General features: G+C 43.0%; 1 protein-coding gene across 2 annotated transcripts in view; it reads right to left on the bottom strand.

Annotated features, from left to right (window-relative positions):
• Positions 1 to 1,058: 1,058 nt before the first annotated feature.
• The window catches only part of LOC134198171 (uncharacterized), a 22,576-nt gene continuing 2,923 nt past the window's right edge, over positions 1,059 to 20,711 (bottom strand). The window contains exons 5-20 of one of the 2 annotated variants that reach the window (XM_062667505.1): positions 14,501 to 14,699; positions 13,581 to 13,809; positions 12,583 to 13,067; positions 9,575 to 9,934; positions 8,660 to 8,852; positions 7,798 to 7,953; positions 7,123 to 7,530; positions 6,368 to 6,723; positions 5,869 to 5,956; positions 4,678 to 4,819; positions 4,135 to 4,471; positions 3,488 to 3,608; positions 3,280 to 3,424; positions 3,052 to 3,201; positions 1,657 to 1,747; positions 1,059 to 1,591 (exon numbers count right to left, since the gene is read on the bottom strand). In XM_062667505.1, coding sequence (XP_062523489.1) covers positions 1,460 to 1,591; positions 1,657 to 1,747; positions 3,052 to 3,201; positions 3,280 to 3,424; positions 3,488 to 3,608; positions 4,135 to 4,471; positions 4,678 to 4,819; positions 5,869 to 5,956; positions 6,368 to 6,723; positions 7,123 to 7,530; positions 7,798 to 7,953; positions 8,660 to 8,852; positions 9,575 to 9,934; positions 12,583 to 13,067; positions 13,581 to 13,809; positions 14,501 to 14,699 — 3,592 coding nt within the window. In that variant the 3' untranslated portion in view covers positions 1,059 to 1,459. The remainder of the gene's footprint in view (positions 1,592 to 1,656; positions 1,748 to 3,051; positions 3,202 to 3,279; positions 3,425 to 3,487; positions 3,609 to 4,134; positions 4,472 to 4,677; positions 4,820 to 5,868; positions 5,957 to 6,367; positions 6,724 to 7,122; positions 7,531 to 7,797; positions 7,954 to 8,659; positions 8,853 to 9,574; positions 9,935 to 12,582; positions 13,068 to 13,580; positions 13,810 to 14,500; positions 14,700 to 20,711) is intronic. The other variant, XM_062667506.1, reaches the window with a different exon arrangement.

The following is a 20,711-nucleotide window of genomic DNA, read 5'->3' as shown; positions in this document are numbered from 1 at the left end:
TAGCTGAGTTACAACACAGTCGGAGTTAACTTCTCGACAAGAGGCGAATTGCTGCAATAGAAATCGTATGTTTTTGTTAATGGTTGGAACACAACATGTTTGCCGAGACATGCCTGAGTATTGATATCGTTTGTGTTTGTGACACTCACCGTTAGGATGAGGTTTACGACTAGAGCTGTGAGAGCTGACATCTTGTGTGATGAAGAGAGCAGGAAAGCTGCGGCGGAATGCTTGAAACTGACATTATATAGTGACACGCCTGAGGGCGGGAATTGTTTTTTGTATAGGTTGTTAGGAGACAACGAGAACTATTTAATTAGGAAGATGGGGCATGAACAAATAGTATGGCTTACATAGATTACAGGCTCAGAACTAGACTCGTGTGTGTGTGTGTGTGTGTGTGTGTGTGTGTGTGTGTGTGTGTGTGTGTGTGTGTGTGTGTGTGTGTGTGTGTGTGTGTGTGTGTGTGTGTGTGTGTGTGTGTGTGTGTGTCAATCAAATATGTGTCAATCAATATGTGTGAGTGTGAGTGTGCGTGTATGCGTGCGTTTGCCAGTAGACCTTACTGCTACTAACAGACCTTGTATTACAGAAAGCAAAAAGAAACGTTTGCTCTTACAGAATTAGTTGACTACTTAGTTTTATTCAACATCTTTCCTGTGTAGCTACAAAAAGTATTAATCACAACTGAAAGATAATTGAGCCAATCAAGCGAAAATAAAATTGACCTACTTATGCACAATGCTAACGGCTAATACAAGTACGTATTAAAGTGACAATCCTTATAATATCTATTACGTCATTTTGTTGATGACGTCATATTAATTGACCCCTTACTTTTAATTAGTTAATCTGCACTGGTATTGTAATGTGTTTGCATATTCATGCAGTAACTGTAAACATTACTCCATGTTCCATTTCCGATATCAAGTAACAATCAGACCAGACTAGAAATCTATAGTCGGACGGCAATACACCAAACAAAAGGCCACAAGCCGCACTGCGCAACGAACGTACCACATGCCATGCAAAGCGTTCTCTCCGCACACAGACAAACCTGACGATGTGCACACAGATATATCCAAAGCAAATGAGAGAGCCAGTCTACTGAAACCCTAACACGCTTCGTGTACACTTACTAATTATAGATGAAAAATAAACTTTCACCTACAAGCGGCACACAGTGCCACTACAAAAGTAGAACTACCGTTCATCTTCATAGTAAATTATAAACCAGAGAGAGAGAGAGAGAAACATACCGCGGCCTCTAAATCGCCAACATCTCGCAGCAGCACCCGAGATGGTAGAACTCTAGCTGAGCTATTACGCAGACTGTTATCCTGCATGTCTATAACATATATCCTGTCTATGTATACTGTATGGATAGAGAGAAAGAGGATTGATCTAGTCGGTTTGATATTAATGACTCCCGGAAGGTCGCCGTTTTGGACTGGGTCAGTCAATTGGATGACTCGTGGTCGGTCAACACGTTGACGAGTCGCTCGTAATCGGAAACGTCTTTCTCCTTCTGTATGTCGTCCAGCGAGCGTCTCTTCTTGTACGTCGTTGTACTCTTGCCCGATTTTCCAAGCTAGACAGACAAAGTAAGTCAGCACCGTCACGTTCGGTTACTTCAACTTGTTGGGTCTCTCTCACCAGTTTGCTTTTCAGACTTGATAAAACTTTCTTGACGCCGACCGTCTCTTTCTCTTTCATTCGCCTCATTGCAGCTCTTCTCTCCTCATAACTACAACAAATTTGATCGTTAGGTCAGGCTGTCTGTCTGCCTCTGTCTGTCAATACATACATATATTTTCAACATTGAAATCTACTACCACACACCTAAGCAGGTCTACTGTCTGTCCGTCTGTCATGATCACTGATTTATTTCATAGACATTTCATTTTAGAAACAGACATTTCATTTTGGTTGTAGCCTTTTAATTTTATTGCAGAAGTGCATTAGTTTGATCTAAGAAATCACTAATGCAAGAAAGGTAATGTGGGAAGACCTGAGTGTTGCGAGTCATGGTCTTCTCAGGTCCACCACATAGTCCGGACAGTTTCTTTAAGATCACTTGTGCATTGCACTTTGTAGCTAGATGGAAAACTGTTTTATCCAATAGTCCAAAAATTCTGGAGCATTGGGTCTTCCGGTTTTGTCTGATGACTGGTTGGATAGATTTTTCAAGAACTCCCTTCCTTGCTCTCCCGATGTACCAAAGTGCTCGAGAACTAATGGGATGATGTTAGATTTTGAGCCTCCAGGCAACTTGAGCCAGTCATATTTGGCCTTCCTTCTGGCTTCCCTAACAGTTGCCGCAGCTCCAATCTTTTCAGCAGAGTTAGGATAAGTTTCCGAGCTCCATGGGTGTGACCAATGAGATGTAAGGTCAATGTTAGATCCTAGGTCGACATCAAACATAACAATGTCAGGCCTGCATGCAGAATCGACATATCTGTTCCGAAGTTCACGGCAGTGGTGAATGTTAAGGCTCCCTAGGCAATCAGACCAAACACCTGCAATAAACTCATGTGACCAGACAGGCCTTCCTCCTGTCTTGCAGGTGAATAGATGGCATCCACTTTCAGCTAATGTTGCACAACAGTTGCAGGCTTGTAATCAGTCTGACAGATGAATAGGAAGACCAAGCCTCACAACAGACGCCAAGCAAAAATCGCAGGGTTGGAGTGCGAAACCTTGCGATGTTGGAGATGCATTTAGCCAAGCACCGGATCCTTTCCCTTTAAGGGAAAGCAACCTCGAGGTATCTCTAGTAGTGGGTGAATATTCAATCAACTCACGTGACTGGAAGGTGTACAGTTCATGTGACATCCTGTGCTGAATTTTCTTGGGCTTTGTTAGGTAGTCAGATAAAACCTTGTCAGGGGCAAGGACTGCACAAGAGACTCGCCAATCAGGCCAGAGCGTCGTCGACAATGGAAATCAGTGCTGGAAAACGAAGTGTCTTTCTGTATGTCAGACTGGCTATTATTACTTTTAATATCACATGGCATTTCACACGTCAAACATCAGATGATGGCAACTTACATTTCCTTTGCTACTATTTGCTGTTCTTTCTTCCACAACTCTTTGAAATCAACACAAACTGCGGTCCACAAACCAAAGAACTCTGCTGGTGTCATCGGGCCATCGTTGTCTTTCGACTGACAGCCATAGTACTGAGTAAGAGCATCAAACCTGAGAATAAGAAGAGCAAGTGCATACATTAGAAATGCAAGTCAGTCACCACTTGTTCATGATTATGTATTAACTCACCGTTTTTGGCATTCATTTAGACCTTCAACCTGTTCTGCAATGCTCTTATTTGCCGATTCAATGAACTGCTCCATCGTGTCCTTGAGCGGTTGCAAATGCTCGGGAGCTGACACGGCAATGACCGACTGCGACAACTTCTCAACGTCTGCAACATACAAATACATCAGTGACACATACACAAGCAGTTCGTGCTGTATGATCACTTTACCATTTAGTCTCTTTGCTAGTAGCTGTACTTCGGCGTTGAGTTCTTCGAATCGTATCTCAGCGGCTTGATTTACGTCACTTGGTTCGGGGAGAGGAATACGAGCGGCGGCAGTACCGGCGTCCTAGGAAAGCCAAGGACAATTAGAGCATTCGTTACAAGACAATCAAATGTGTCTGCACATGCGTATGGCTGTGTTTGTGCTCTCTCAGTCTGTCTGTGTGTCTGTTTGTCTGTCCATCTGTTCGTCTGTCCATCTGTTCATCCGTACGTCAGTCTCTATGTCTGTTTGCCTGCTTATCCATTTGTCGTGTGTGTGTGTGTGTGTGTGTGTGTGTGTGTGTGTGTGAGAGAGAGAGAGAGAGAGAGAGAGAGTGCGTGCATGAGTGCGTGCATGCATGCGTGTGTCCATCCGTCTGTGCGTGTTTGTCTGTCCATTCTTCTGTGTGTTTGTCTGTTCGTTTGTCTGTGCATCTGTTTGTCTGTCTGCCTCTGTGTCTGTCCATTTGTCTGTCTGTTTGTCGGTCCATCTGTGCATCCGAGTTTCTGTCTACTTGTCTTTCCATCTGCCAGTCCATCCATCCATCCATCTGTCTGTCAGTCCATCTTACTCCATCAAATGCTATCATACATGTACAACAGACCAGCACCTTGTCATACTTTCTCACATAAACCGAGACGAGATACTGCAACAGATTTGACGAATTATCCCTCGTCTTCACATCCCTCAGTTTTCCCAGAATGTCAAGCGAGAAACCATCCGCATCACCTCTCTGCCTATTTCCAGCATTCATGTAGTTCCCGATCGTCAAAACCATAGACATAAATCTCCGAACGCCCACAGACTTCTGCAGCGTTTCACAGACGAGACGAAGATTGAAGAACTTGCGACTGATGTCGCACAGCATCTCGTCGAAGTTTGACTTGAAAAGAAAGCACTCGACTCGTTCAGAAAAACCAGAAATTTGTGACAACTGATAGATAAAACTACAGAGAAAAGGTAAGAACACTCAAATTTGGTTCACACAATGTCTGTTGTCATGCAGTCAATGACATTGCATCTATGGAAATAGTCTTTAAGTATTGAGAGATGCATACCTTCTATAGTCATGCACACAACATGCATTCATCCAGCACGACTTATCACACAAAATCTGCTACACTAATCATCTAATACGAACACCAAGACTCACGCTTCTGGTCTGTCTAGTTGAGCATCCGATTCACTCTCTAGATGTGCCTGAATGGCGGCGAGCTCTTCCTTCGTGCCTCGGATGTCAAAGAGAGATTGAAAGTTATGTAAGTCAAGCACCGACGTGTCGAACCCATACACACCTAGACATCACACATATAAACGTAACTACAGGGAAAACTCCGTTATGTACATATAACTCGTTGACTAGTAATTGTAGATGCGATAATAGTGGAATGTGCCCTAAGGTTTCTACCTCTGAGCAATAGACTATTAGCGTCATGTAACATCTTGAGAGATGATTCCCTCGAATATTATTACTTGAAACGTATGATAAGAAGCATCCCACTAACAGAAAGTATTACGAGGCATGTAACTCCAATAGAACATACTAATGCACTGAGACATGCATTTCACCAATACAACATTCTAATGCACTGACTGACGCATCTCTCCACTATAACTTTCTAATGCACCGAGAGATGCATCTCTCCAATACAACATTCTAATGCACCGAGACATGCATCTCTCTAATACAACTTTCTAATGCACTGAGACATGCATCTCTCCCATACAACTTTCTAATAAGCAAACACTATCGGGCAAATAATACAAGCAAACCACAGCCCTGAACTAAAGCCTAAGGAGTCGAAGATTCCTTCTCCACAATCACTTTAATTCCCACCATCGCTTAGCCATCCTACGTATGGCTCCCCCATTGCCAAAGCCGACAATTTAACTTTCACAACGTCAACACCAGACAGGGTCATCCTCTTAACGAGAGACGCAACTGAGGCCCAACTGATACTATCGTGTCAATTCAATGTCGAGAATCCCCCTGATCCCATTCCTCTCCCCTACAATTCGATATTTGCCAATCAATCGAAAGCAATCATACAATTGACGTCAGAAGAGAGGCCTTGCCTGTAACACAATCAAACCTGACGGCATCAATCCTGTCTGGCGAGACAGGGTCAACCATTCCGACTGTCAATACAGGAAACGATTACAGACCCCTATCTGATGTGACCCTGCAAGTGTTCACAAAATCCCTAATCTCACTATACAGTACATCATCATCATGCCATTTCCAGCTCCTATCTGATTGCATCAATCAAGTGGCTATTTGTGCATGCATTGTAGTCCACGATTTGGCTTCAGTTTAAGGAGAACAAAATTTGTGGTCGCTCACCCTGAGCTATGTCCTCCATAGTCGCATTGAGATGACCTATCAACACGCCTACAGCCTGGAGTCGTTTGGGTTCCAGAAAGTGAAGTGTCTATCAGAAAGAAACCTTAGTGAGACTGTAATTCACTGGAAATTAATTTATGATAAACAGAGACAAAACTGACAGACAGACAAAGGGACAACAAAAAATGGACAGACAAAACAGATAGACAACAGACAAAATGACACACAGCCTAACAGATGGACAGACAAAGGGACAAACAAAAACAAACAGGCAGACAGACAGACAGACAAAATGAGACAGACAAACAAAAGAACAGACATAAAACAAATAAACAGATGCACAAACAAAAACTTAAACGAATGGATGATAGAAGGACAGAGAAACAGAAGGGCAGACAGACGGACGGACAGACACAGACAGACAGACAGACAGACAGACAGACAGACAGACAGACACACACACACACACATACAGCAATATATACACACAACAAAGTACCTTCGCATTCTTTGGTTTGCTCAAGCTGTCAGCTAACGGCTTCGAGCTTGTCTCCTTCTTGGCAAACATCACTTCCACCTCCTCGTAGTTGATATCTGGCTCGTCCAAGTCCTTCCACAGAACGCCGGCACCCGTTTTCATTTGCTGCACCGGCAGTCTTTGCCAAAATAACGGCTTCATAGCAACCTTGGGCCTTCGAATTTGTCTCCTACTTCCCATGCGCATTCCGATGCCGGGAGCCGGAGGGGCACCAGGAACAGTAGGTGGAGGTGGTGGTGCTCCGGGGATGCCAGATGGTAGTGGTGGTTGGCCAATCATTCCAGGCGGAGGAGGAGGAGCCGGAGGAGCTGCAGCTCCTGGAACAGAGAGGTTGGTTGTATATCAGTGTTAGAAAAATTTCTCAATACATTAGACTATTGTATTGAAGGGATGCATCCCCTAATACACTAGACTATTATATTGGAGGGATGCACCTCACAATACACTAGACTATTGTATTGAAGGGATGCATCTCCTAATACACTAGACTATCGTATTGAAAGGATGCATCTCTCAATATACTAGACTATCGTATTAGAGGGCTGCACCTCACAATACGCTAAACTATCGTATTAGAGGGCTGCACCTCACAATACACTAGACTTACTGGACAAATGTATCTCTCAATACACTGGACTATTGTATTGAAGGGATTCATCTCACAATACATTAGACTATTACATTGTACAAAAACCATTTAACACCGACTAACTAACCTGAGAGAGGAGGAGGCGGCGGCGGCGGCGGAGGTGTTGAAGCTACACGATTCATACTCTCTCTCTGACTCGCCTGTTCGCGTACTTGTGCCGCTAGGCTGTACATCTCCTTCTCTAACTCGGCAACTCGTTTCTCGTGCTTCAACTCTAACTGTACAATCTCCTCTTGGTATCTCCTCTCTATTTTCTCTAGTTCTCGTGTGTACTCCTTGGCTGCTGCGATCATGAGGAGGCGATGCTCGGATTCGGTGTACTTGAGACGTGAGTCGGTGTCCGTGGCTGGGGAGGGTGGAGGCCATACTTGATCTCGTAGTGTCCGTACGGGTCTCTGTAGTGAGGGAGTGGCTTCTTGAGGATTAAGAGACTGTGCACACCATGTGTACACGTGGTTGGTGTCGAATAGTGAAGCTGTTCAAACAGAAAATAGTTAATTATGTGTAATACAGGCATACACACAGAGAAGGACGGACAAATGGACAGACAGACACAGGCAGACAGACACGAATGTGCACACACTTTCACACAACCATACACACAGATGGACAGACAGACAGACAGACACACAAACACACACACACACACACACACACACACACACACACACACACAGACGGACGGACAGACAGACAGACTGAAAGACATGCACACACACACACACACACACACACACACAACCTTCATCTGTTGCTGTTTTATCGACTTCTTGTAACAGACCGGCTGTCAGAAGACTTTCGCATAACTTCTCGGCTTCACATCTTGCTTTGTCTTCGGTCATTCCTTTTCCCTTCTTGCTAAGGTAGTGATGAGCAATCCATCTGATTAGAGTTGAACCTAAATGACAGGAAATATTTGATGGTTTCCATCCAGATAATAGACAACTAACTCTCAGACAGACATACAAACAAAATGAACAATATACACAATTATTAATGTGCTACACTGTACAGCCTTATATAGGGTTGGTTTCTGTTGAGTTTTAGTTTGGTAGAGATTACGTGCAATTGGGAGAGTAGAGTTGCTTAGTTGTGTTGACTGTAGATTTCAATGTTGAAAATATATGTATTGAACAGACAGACAGACAGACAGACAGACAGACAGACAGACAGGCAGGCAGGCAGGTTATTTTATTAGGATACAGCATCTCTATACACTAGAATACATAATTTTTCAATAATTAATAAGGCAGGCAGACAGACAGACACAAACAGATAGACAAGCAGACACAAAAACAGACAGACCAATGGACAGACAGAGCAATGGACAGACAGAGCAATGGACAGACAAACCAAAGGACAGACAAACAGACAGACAAACAAACAGACAGATGGGCAGACAAATGGACAGACAGACAAACAGATGGACAAACAAACAGACAAACAGACAAACAGAAAAATAAGCAAACAACTGGACAAACAACAGACAAACAGTCACATAAAAGAGCAGACAAAAAAGACAGATACGCAGACAAATGGACAGACAAACAAATAGACAAACAGACAGACAAACAGACCCAAAACAGAAATTGATCAACACTTACCATCAAACTTCGGTTCCAACGAAGCTATTATTCCATCTGTCGTCCGCTTGCCCCACCATTCTTCCATCTGCTCTCGATTGCTCTTCAACTGGCCGAGTTCGTGAGACACCTTGACGCCGGGAGTCTCCACAGGTGGAGACGTCTCTCTTGCCTCCAGCTCCTCCTTGATACGACCGACCACCGTCCTGTCCTTCTATAATGAAGACAACCTCAATATGCATCTCTTGCAAGTACACCACAGTCTGTTGTTTATCTGTCTGTTCATACGTCTGTTTCTTTGTTTGTCTGTCCTTTTACGTAACTGTCTGTCTGTCTGTTTGGCTGATCATCAATCTGTCTGTGTGTTTGTCTGTCTGTCAATTTGTCTGCCCGTCTCTTTGTACGTTTCTCTGTTCTTTTATGTGATTGTCTCTCTGTGTGCTTGTCTGTCTGTCTGTCTCTCCCTTTGTCTGCCTGTCTCTGTTTGTTTATTTGTCCTCCTATGTGACCATCTGTGTTTGTCTCTCTGTTTGTCTGCCAGTCTCTATATTCGTTTGTTTGCTCGTCCTTTTATGTGACTGTCTGTTTGTCAGTTTGTTTGTCCATTTGTCTGCCTGTCGTTTTGTTTGTTTGTCTGTCCTTATATGTGACTGTCTGTCCTTATATGTGACTGTCTGTCTGTCCTTTTATGTGACTGTCTGTCTGTCCATTTGTTTGCCTGTCTCCGTTTGTTTGCTTGGTTGTCTGTCTGTTTGTCTGTCTCCATTTATTTCTCTGTCCTCTTAGGCAACCATCTGTCTGTTTATCAACCTGTCTGTCCATTCGTCTCCTGTCTCTTTGTTTGTCCATTTGTCTGTCTGTCTCTTTGTTTCTTTGTCTGTCTATATGAGTGTCTACCAAAATTCGAAGTCTACCAAGTCCCACACATCTCCTCACCAAAGATGACTCTTTCATAAACTCCTTTTGCTCGACACCAGGAGACGTTGCTCTCGATACTACCAACCTCGATGATGCAACCGTCACGTGTCTATGCTTCACAGTAGCACTAACGGACTTGTCAATACCGTCTCTCGTCGACTCATTTGCCTCATTCATTCGAAAACTATCTTCCGAGCTGTCAGATACAGGACGTGGTTTTCTTACGATTCGGGTCACACGTTTACGGCCTTGGAGAGGAGAAGGCGTAACTTCACGACTCGGGGAGTCGCTCGTGACTGATGATGAGATGTCGGTGAGACTGGTTGTTGAGGGAGTCACGACGGGTCGTTTGATGATTCGCTTCACTTTCTTGACAACCTGGATGATAAAATGGGAGAGTGAAGAGACAAAAAAAACTAATGTGAAACACCGAAATATAGAAAAATGAAGAAGAGATGCATAGAAAGGAGGATAGGCACACAAACAGACAGCAGGGCATAATTTATCCGGTATCGCATCGCAGTTTGCGAATCAATTTTTGTATGTTGCTAAACAAAGGCAACTACCTGTTGCACAAACTGCGATGCCGAATCACATCCAAGTAAGGTAGGAGTCTAACCAAGAACCTTATAATGGTGCACCCTTTGCATAGCAATGTGTGAGAAGATACTATATATAATATACTAGTACATCTTTATTCAATTATGAACCATCCCTACTTGAGTGGTCATGCTGTGCAATACATGAAACTAAAGCACATTAGCAGAACACCTGCTGAAACTATCATCTCATTCATGAAGAAGGGATGGCAACAGAAACAGAAACTTGAAACAAGATAGCTATTGAGACTTCCATGTAACTATGTAACAAGGTAAAAAAGAAACAAAAGTATGTAACAGTGTAGTCAATGTACTTGCACTTTTTTTCAAATCCTAGCTAATGTAGAAGGTCAACCAACTAAAATAACAATATTGCAATGTGTGGTTGCATGGGACCTTTCCAATGTAAAGGTCAACACAAACAGCACTGTCACAAAAACACGGGGAAGTAAAACAGCACAGCTTTTCCAACCTAAAGGTCATCACAACAGAAGTACTTTTCCAACCTAAAGTAGAAGTACAAACAGCACTACATTTGCGAACTTCCAATATAAAGGTCAAACCAAACAGAAGTACAAACAGCACAACTACTGTCTAGAAACGTCAACGCCGACTAAATCTAAAGTTCAGTTTTGCACGAACATGGAAGTTAGTAACAGCAGTATGTCTCAACAAGAACTTTTGAATTTCTTAATGTATCTAAAGCAAGACATGAAACCCTCAGTGTCTTCTGAACTGTTGGAGGAACTAGGACACACTGAGTCTCTATCTACCCCTGCTGAAGGTGAGACCTGCAGATACATTACCGATACCATAGCTGCAAACCTCTATCCAGAAGACGCTGATAGAAGTTTAGGCCCAGTTAGAGTGTATGGTGATGGAAACTGTCTGTATCGGTCTGCATCATTGTTGGTTTGTGGAAATGAAAGTCGTCATCTTGAGCTGCGTTTGCAAACAGCCATTGAATTATGTAAAAATGTCCAACACTATGCATATGTTGTTGTGCAACATGCCAGAAGTTGTCTAGAATCATTGTCTCCAGTAGCTCTGTTGTCGTCTACTCTAAAGACTGAGGCAAGTGCAGTATTTGCAGAAGTGTTGGAATCTGGTTGCTCCCTTGAGGAGCTTATCGTCTAGCAGCACTGATTGAAATTCATGCACCTTGCAGTCCAGGATGCCATAGTTCTGTGTTGTATGCTTATGGGCTGTCTACAACAGGGATTTTAAAGCAGTTTGTCTCCTTGACACTAATCTGTGGCCGACTGACCGAGATGATCTTGCAGCCTTTGGTGTAGCTGATGTGTCTCCTGCTGTAGAGCACTTCTGTCGTCTTCTATTAAAGAACAACGTATTGCTGGATGTGGTAATGACAGACTGGGCCTTCTTCAAAATGTACTGAATCGATAACTTGCGACACCATCCAAAAATACTGTATGGTCACTCCGTCTGTCCAAGTACAAAGAGAAATTTCCAAACTTTGTGCAATTGGTGTGCATACTGCTGGTGTTTCCAGTCGGCAATGCCATAGTGGAGCGTGGTTTCAGTGCTATAAGGAAGATAAAAAGTGACTGGCGGTCAAGTCTTAGTGAAGATACCTTAGGTCACTTGATGAGGATTAGCGTTGATGGTCCGCCATTGGCACAGTTTGACCTTACACTTGCAGTCCAACGGTTCTTCAGCACTCCAAGGAGGCCACATGTTTAGCCATATGGTTAAAAAAAACAAAAGGTAATGAATAGCATATTTTGCTTCTAAAAATTGCATGGGCAGAGTGCCACTTGCTACTATTCAAGTAATTTCGTTTCCACTTAGCTAAAGGGAATTGTGTTATAATAACAAATGTAATAGTATCATCGCTAGTCACAGTTTGGCACTGACTATGAACTTGCGCCTGTAGACAAAAAAGCATGAAATGTCTGGGCAATTGATTGCTTTGTTTTGCAAAATATGGCTGCGACGCAATTTTGCATTACTGCTACTCAATTTTCAATTTGTGTAGCAATACGGCTACGTAAAAAAAGAAAAAGTAAATTATGCCCTGGGCAGACAGACACACTGACAGACAGAGACAAACAGCCAGAGAGATGGCAGACACAGACAGTCGAATGATCGGATGGACAGACAGACAAAGATGCAGACAAACAGACAAACAGTCTGACCAACAAAGAGACAGACGAATGGACAAACCAAGAGACAGACAGACAGACAAACGGATAGACAGACGGAGAGACAAACAGACAGACGGACGGAGAGACAACAAACCACCAAAAAACAAACAACCAAAAACCAATGACACACACACACACACACACACACACACACACACACACACACACACACACACACACACACACACACACACACACACACACACACACAGATTAGCAATCACATTCACAACTCTACAGCCACTGGCATCATCCTCACCTTCTTTGTCCTCGGCAGCGTTCTCTCTCTCGCCGGTGGCGACTCCTGACTCGTCACCGGTGTCTCCATCGTTTCCTTACTCTCCTCCTGAATCGCATCCTTACCAACCTCCTCGTCTCTCTTCGTCTCACTCACCAAATTCGTCTTTGCGATTGGCGTTTGCTTCACCATGTCTTTCAGTTCCGTAACGATCTGAGATTCAGTAACTCTCTGCTGTGACTCCGACGGGACGACATCATTTCCTTCTGCTGGTTTCTCTTCCTTGTTTACCTTTACTTCCTTTGTTGTTGTCACGTTGTCTCCTTCTGCACTGGGCACAACTTCCTTTCCTTTGGCTGCAGCTAGTCTTGCTTCTTTGTCAGCGGCAGTTAGAGTCACCTTTTTCTTGACCTTCACCACGCGCTTTACGATTTTCTTTTTGGTTCTAGGGAAAGTCTCGGACGTCGAAGTGTCAGTGACGACAACTGTCGGCGGATCAGACAAACCTAAACGTACAATTTATAGTCAAGTAAAACACTAGCTGTAGACAAAAGAGGCTTATGGAGCTACATGACAAGCAAACAGGTTAACCAAAAAAATAAGCAGACGGAAAAGCAGACAGACAGACAGACAGACTGATACACAGACAGACAGGCACATAGAGAGGCAGACAGACAGACAAGCAACTGGACACACAAACAGGCAAATGGACAAACACATAGACACACAAACAGATGGACGAACAGACAGAGAGACAAGAAAATGGACAGACAGAAAGATAGACAGACGGACGAACAGAGAAACAGACAAGCAAATGGATAGACAACTGACAGACAGACAGACAGACAGTCAGACAGACAGACAAGGCATCATGAGACAAACCTAAAACAGACATTTTACACTCAAGTAAAACAGTAGTCGTAGACACAAGACGCTTACAAAGCCAAACAACAAGCACACAGATTACCAATCAAACAAGCATGCTAGCAAGCAAATAGCCGACAACACAGTCAACTTACTGGACTTCGTTTCTGACGACTTTAATGGCATGGTAACAACTTGTGCTTTATTGCTTGTAGTTGCCACGTCGTTACCTTTTTGTGTGAGCGAGCCTTCGTGGACCGAGACTGTCTCTTCGTTAGATTCCGTAAGATGGACGTTGAATGTCTCTTCACCTTCTACGATTGAAGTCCACTCAGCGACACGTTCGGGAGGACTGCGACGCTTTGAATGGGACGTCTTGGACTCCTATAAAATTCAAAACAGATTAATTCAGTACACCGTAATGACACGATTGGCAACGACATTAGACAGAGGAGTGTGACGCTTGATACAGTCACATACAGAAGGGCTGCATATCTCAATACATCAGACAATTATATTGAAGGGATGCATCTCACAATACACTAGACTATTGCATTGGAGGAATGCATCTCACAATACATTAGACTATTGTATTGGAGGGATGCATCTCACAATACATTAGACTATTATATTAGAGGGGTGCATCTCACAATACATTACACTATTGTATTAGAGGGATGCATCTCAAAATACATTAGAGTATTGTATTAGAGGGATGCATCTCACAATACATCAGACTATTGTATTAGAGAGATGAATCTCACAATACGTTAGACTATTGTATTAGAGAGATGCATCTCACAATATATTAGACTATTGTATTAGAGGGATGCATCTCACAATACATTACTATTGTATTGGAGGGATGCATCTCACAATACATTAGACTATCACAACAATGAGATGCAAGCCCGGCCTCAATATCATCAGACTATCAACTGTTATCTCATTACCCCTCGACACCCTTTACCTACACAGATAACCTAAAACAGAAAAAACTCCAAACAGAATTGGAAGACCCTCAGTGTTCCTATCCAACCCCATCAATCGAACCTCAGCTATCATAACAACTCACTTCTGTCTCTTCCTTTCTCTCGATGAGAGAACACAATCCCGTTCTCGCCAATGAAGTAGCCTGACACGTTGCATTATAGACCAAAGGCTGCAGCACAGGAAGCCTCTTCTCGAAAGCCGGACGAGTGAGAATTGGACGTCGATGATAAGAATCCATGACACTGCCACAGCTCACAACGGCAGGAGAAGACGATCTAGATCTAAAACAATGAAGTACAGTCATGACACAAAGAAAAAATGAAATGGGAATGAGGAGACATTGCAGTGTTAGACTTTCACAATAACAGAACAGATGCATCAATTACTGACTATGTTGCTCAATAATGATGAGGATGAGGATGCAATGGCTTGTGGAGAGAAACAACATCGAATGCTCTATAGTCGAGATACATTGTTCACTGATTGGAGATGCTCGCCTGTGTGAGTGAGTTTGGATACTGGACTTGGTAAGGTAGCAAACCACAATTATATAGCAAGACTAGGACGAAATGGAATCTACTTGTTGCTTTTGTCATTGGAAGTATAATAAACAAACTCGTTAGGAGATTAGAGATGCATCATTCCTGTGTGGTTAACGGAAGGACTAAATGTCATTTTGCTTTCACATAGGCACATGTACAAGAACACACACACACACGCGCGCGCACACACACACACACACACACACACACACACACACACACACACACACACACACACACACACATGCATGCATGCACGCACATGTACATGCATACGTGCACACACTAAAACCGAATTCCTTTCCAAAGGTAAACACAGCTAACAAGTTCCCAATAGTAAAACCCAATTTCTGTACATTATTAATCATTTCAAATCAACCATTGAGACAACACAATGACTCTGAACACAACCCACATCCAGACCCTACGACTGCATGTCTCCACAACACATTTCAGTTGTGCCAACAGAAGCTGCATCATTTCAAGCAACAGTATAATGTATCAAGAATTTATGGAACAAAACCCCAAGAGTGTAAGCAGTGCAAGCAATTTTAGACACAATAAACGATGAGAAAAATGTAAGCTGGGCAAGGAATCACTTAGACAACTTCCTTGCTTATGTCACCAACAAACCACACAAGATACAACAAACATTGGAGATAGGTTGCATGCACATCATCCTCTACATCACCTAGTCACTCACTCTACGTTGATTAACACCAGATTCCCATTCTAGAGTAGAATAACAGCCGAAACAACTGTGGGATGGCTCAGAGGCACTATGCTGACAAGATAGAGAGAGAGAAGAGGCCACTCAAATTCCAAACAAATCAAATTGTGCCCTGGAGCTGGAGCTGGCAACTAACCAAACACTACTGAGTTATGTCATGAGAATACTTTCTTTAGTTCCAAGTTCGAATTCGAAAAAGGTGAACGAAGATGACAGAGGAATGCAAGAGAGTAAGACGAGAGGACAGTGACGAGAAGCAAAGTGATCAACAATGGACGCTTAACCATTGGTTGTAAAGGCGGAAGCTAGAGAGACTAAGAACCATGTGGTGTGTTAGCTCTAGTGACCAGCCACCAAGCTGTCACAGCAATCCACTTGTCTGACCTTTCCACGCTCGCCAGCTAGCCAACAGCATCGCTGACAAACTAAGAGAGACTAACAACTAAGCCACTGCATTAGCTCTAGTGACAGGCCAGCAACTAGAAACCAATAATCCACACTGTCTGGCCTTTAAGTCTACTAGCAAACAGAAACACAGACAAACTGAGAAAGAGACTAACAACTAAGCCACTGCATTAGCTCTAGTGACAGGCCAGCAACTAGGAAACCAATAATCCACACTGTCTGGCCTTTAAGTCCACCGGCCACCAGAAACACAGACAAACTGAGAGAGAGACTAAGAACCAAGTCATTGCATTAGCCTCTAGTAACTGGCCGTCAACCAGAAACAATGACCCACCCTGTCTGGCCGTTTCCTAGCCAGTAGAATCCCAGACAAATTGAGAGTCAGGGTCTCTAATGATCGTGTTTCTCTTCAATCATCTCGTACCATTAGGCTCCCATGGTACAATCACTCCATTAAAAACTTAGTACAATAAAGACTTCCTGCCTGTCTCATCACCTTCCACTTTATACATAAAGTATGATGAAAAACAGAGAAACGGATGATGATAACAAGGAATGAATACACTCAGGTTCAGAGGCAATTTCATGTACAACAACAACATATTTGAATCCATACCTGAATACAGGTCTAATGGGCCATTACATGCATAAACATATTCTAAAGTGTTAGGAGTGATCCCTTGGATAGGAAGATGTTCTTGACAGCCAACAGAAAATGTGACTTCCATCAGATACTAGACAGAGAGACATTTAAAAGTTGGCAAGACTATGGGATCCTATACAAACTCAAAGGCAGGCATCACAGGCTCGGCTAATTGCCCATCTTGTTTGGATGCTACGCCAGGCAACATCCAAGGGAATGATACACTCAATGACTACAATCGGAATCTAACAGATTTGAGACTGAGAACAGTTGGGAAGGTGCTTGAATTCTGTACAGGTCTGTCAAGTCTATACACGTGAGTACCCCAGTACATGTCTAAGGGGCTATTATTAATTAAATGGCCAGAGATATTTTACACTGTTATGAGAGCTGGCTTAATTGGTGATTAGAAGGGATGAGCATTTGACAGGCAACAGAAAATATATGATTTCCATCAGAAACTAGACAGAGAGTCACTCTGAAGTTGGCACGACTACAAAATCCTATACAAACTGGCAGTGAAGCAACACAGACTCCGCTGATTGCCATCTTGTTTTGATCCTGCTCCAGGCTATGTCAAGTTCAAAATCCACTCAATAACTACACAATCAGATTTTAACAGATTTGAGACTAAGGACAGTTGGATGGTGAATGAAGTCTCTCTGGATGTTGCTGTAAAATCCATCAGGATGAGACAGGAGGGTAGGCTTCCCTGCCTCTGTACTTTGGAGTGTGTGACAAAAATCTAGATGCGGCCCTAGCGATCCACTATCGAAGTAGATGCTCAGGTGTGTACTCACCTATTACAGAGAGCCGCTTACCATAGTACACAGACCTCTCAACGTTTCTTCACACCAAATCGTGAGACTGTCATTAAATGACCACCGCCACTAAAAGTGTCCAAAGTAAGCACGGTTAACAGGTTACCTGTTGACCTAGCTTCACATTTCTGTGTGCCAAGGCTTTGCCTCAAACTTCCAAGTTACTTTTACTGCAAGTAGATACCCTGGATAACTCAGGTACAAGCAAGGAGAGCCGTATATATTGAGTCCAGTACATTAGGTGCAAATCGTGAGATCATGAGAAATGCCCATCAATCGTGAGTCTCACCACAAAATCGTGAGAGTTGAGAGGTCTGTAGTACAGTACAATCACACAATTTGAAGATCATTACAGGGCCCAGAAAGGATTTCTAATGATCCTTACGTCCTTCGCCAGGTAAACAAGCACAAAATTTTGCTGCCATATGCTCGACTGCCATAGTAGTGGTCAATGTGTCTGTCCTCGTAGACTCAAACGTCTGATAAAATACACCATATATTGCAGTCATATGGTACAAAGTATACCCTAGCAGTATAGACCCATGCCTTGCCTCCTCTGTCTTTAGGTCTAGCTATGGCCCTTTAGTTTGATGTAGGATTTCCTGCCATTCGACTCTACCACAGTTCTAGATTAGAGAAACATGAGAAGGCCAATGATTTGTGAGGACCACCAGGAAATCTCTAGAAATGCCCCAATTCCTATGTTAGTTGTGTGGTTGCTGCTCAGTTGCCTTAAAGCCTCCAGGAAAGATTAGAGTTGTGGAGCAATGAGTGAGACAAAGAGCAGAGCAGATGGAACAAAGAGATGACTATAAAAGAACTCTTAATTGTGGTCAACAGTTAGACCCTCATAAAGCCCCGAAATGGTGACAGAACTGACACATAAGTGTCTCAACCAGAAGTGGAACATGTAAGGCTGGGTATGTCTCCCTGCCAGATGGGAATTTCCCACAAGTCTAATGGTCAGAGTTCCTGTGCTTCTTCCTGAAATGCAGGAACTCAAGCCAATGACAAAACCACAACAAGCCCAGTAATGAGACAGACCTAATTCTAAGGAACCTGTCAGATGGTGAATAGAGTGGTTTTGTTGGCCAGTCCCTAGGAGGTAAAAGAAATGAAGTCATTTTCAGTATGAGTGAAATGTGTGACACTAGAGCAGGTGGAAGAGATCAGAGGAGTCAACCTGGTAGACAGGAACTGTCAACATTCAGACAATATGTTACATCCATATTCAGGGACTGAGGGTCTGTGGCTATGCCTCAAGTACACAGTGAGCTCATTGAAATGGATGACTGAGGTGGTGTGAGAACCTGACCAAGTTGTGGTTGAATTGGTGACACATGACAAGCACAACAATACTACTGTCTAATTGACACAAATAAATATCACACACATTGAGATACTTGCATTAATTAATGCACATTTTTTATAGAAGGCAAGATCAGTTACTCACCCAATGCAAACAACCAGATCATTTTCAATGGCCTACAAGGTGCTACAAGACAGACAGACAGACACACACACACACACACACACACACACACACACACACACACACACACACACACACACACCCTATCACACAAGACATCTCAAAGTATGGTTCAATACAAAGAGCAAATACTCGAGTCTCTACACTGTAACTCTCCAAATAGATCGATCTATCTAGTTAGAAAGATTGTTACAGTATGCATGGCTACTGCATTAAGACATGCATACTTCCATACACCACAGGTAAACGTGATAAGCTGAAGGATTAACTTGGGAGTTACTCCAGAAGTGGACAACCATAGCCTTTGTATTAAAATTAGAATCGAACAGAAGTCGGGGTTCAGCATGTCTTGACTCTGGTTCATACATATTCCTGTATATAAATGAGTGAATACCTAAACTGAGAGAGTTTCACACATGTTGAAGACTCAACACAATTTTTCTTCTGAACACGGATTCTTGGACAAATGAGTTATCCATAAATTAACTGACAGATACACATATAAAAGAGATACACTGAAAAGTGCCTTCAAGAGCCAATCAGGTTTGATTTAAAACGACCATGCTGGTCTGGTGACCAATTTTCTCTCTGCCTAAAAACAATTATATTCTGATAAAAATCGAGTCGAATGTCCCGATCTGCTGACTGCATGAGGTCAGTGGGTATAAACAGTTAACGCCAGAGGCAACACAACAGAAGCAGACAGAGGAGAATTTGATCAATCTTATAACCCTTAACCTATTAAAATGAGTTAATGGAGGGTACGATCCTACTCTAGCATCAAGCCTGATTGCTAGAAATGAAAGTAACTTGGCATCAGAAACTGGCAACACCAACATCTCCTAATACAAGTTATAAACCTACAACAGTACTGACTAAAACGACTAATTATGACACAAAATGAATTAGCAATCTAATTACTTGTATGGCAAGTCAACTGTCCTTACACAGCAAGACAACCAATATTCGCCCCAGTTATTACACTCTATACATCTGTTGTCCAGCAACCTAATCCACTCACCACCCACAAAAAAACGTGACAGTGCAGAGCACTATAAAGGAAGTTATATAGTTTGTTGTTATTCGATCAGAACCGAAACAAAGCAAGACACAACGCACTTTGGCTCAAAACACCACCTATTCACAAAACTGTGTTGACTATGAAGCTCTTGCCTTATCTCACCCGTCGGGGATGGGTAATCACTATACAGTCCTAATCAATTATCACAATTGGCTTTGTTTATAAACAGAATGAAAGTCGTCAGAGTGTAGAAACTGAAGTTATTCCTTCTGAACATTCAAGGTCAAGGACGTTGAGACCCCAGATGAGCGACTAAGCAATGAATCTGTTCTCTGGCCAGCTGGAAGATCAGAAGCCGTTCGGATGCGCGACAAATTGGATTAGTATCTGGATTGGGGGCAACCAAAATTGTCCACGTACTCGTAACCACAGTGACACGACTCTTGAGTGTCTGTTCGCCATATGCAAGCGAAATGAAGTGTGCCCAATGTGGCAATTCACAACTGAAGCCTCTCGCACGCGTTCGCAGAAAGTGGGACTTTGCAAAGCAAACGATTGAGTAAGTAGGACGGTCGACACCAAGTCAGGAAGTTGGCGTGTCCGCCTCCAATTCGAATCGTGAACGACAACCCAATAATG

Source organism: Corticium candelabrum, chromosome 2 (genome assembly GCF_963422355.1).
Source record: "Corticium candelabrum chromosome 2, ooCorCand1.1, whole genome shotgun sequence".
Taxonomy (NCBI): Eukaryota; Metazoa; Porifera; class Homoscleromorpha; order Homosclerophorida; family Plakinidae; genus Corticium; species Corticium candelabrum.
This window is presented reverse-complemented; position numbering and strand designations above follow the sequence as displayed.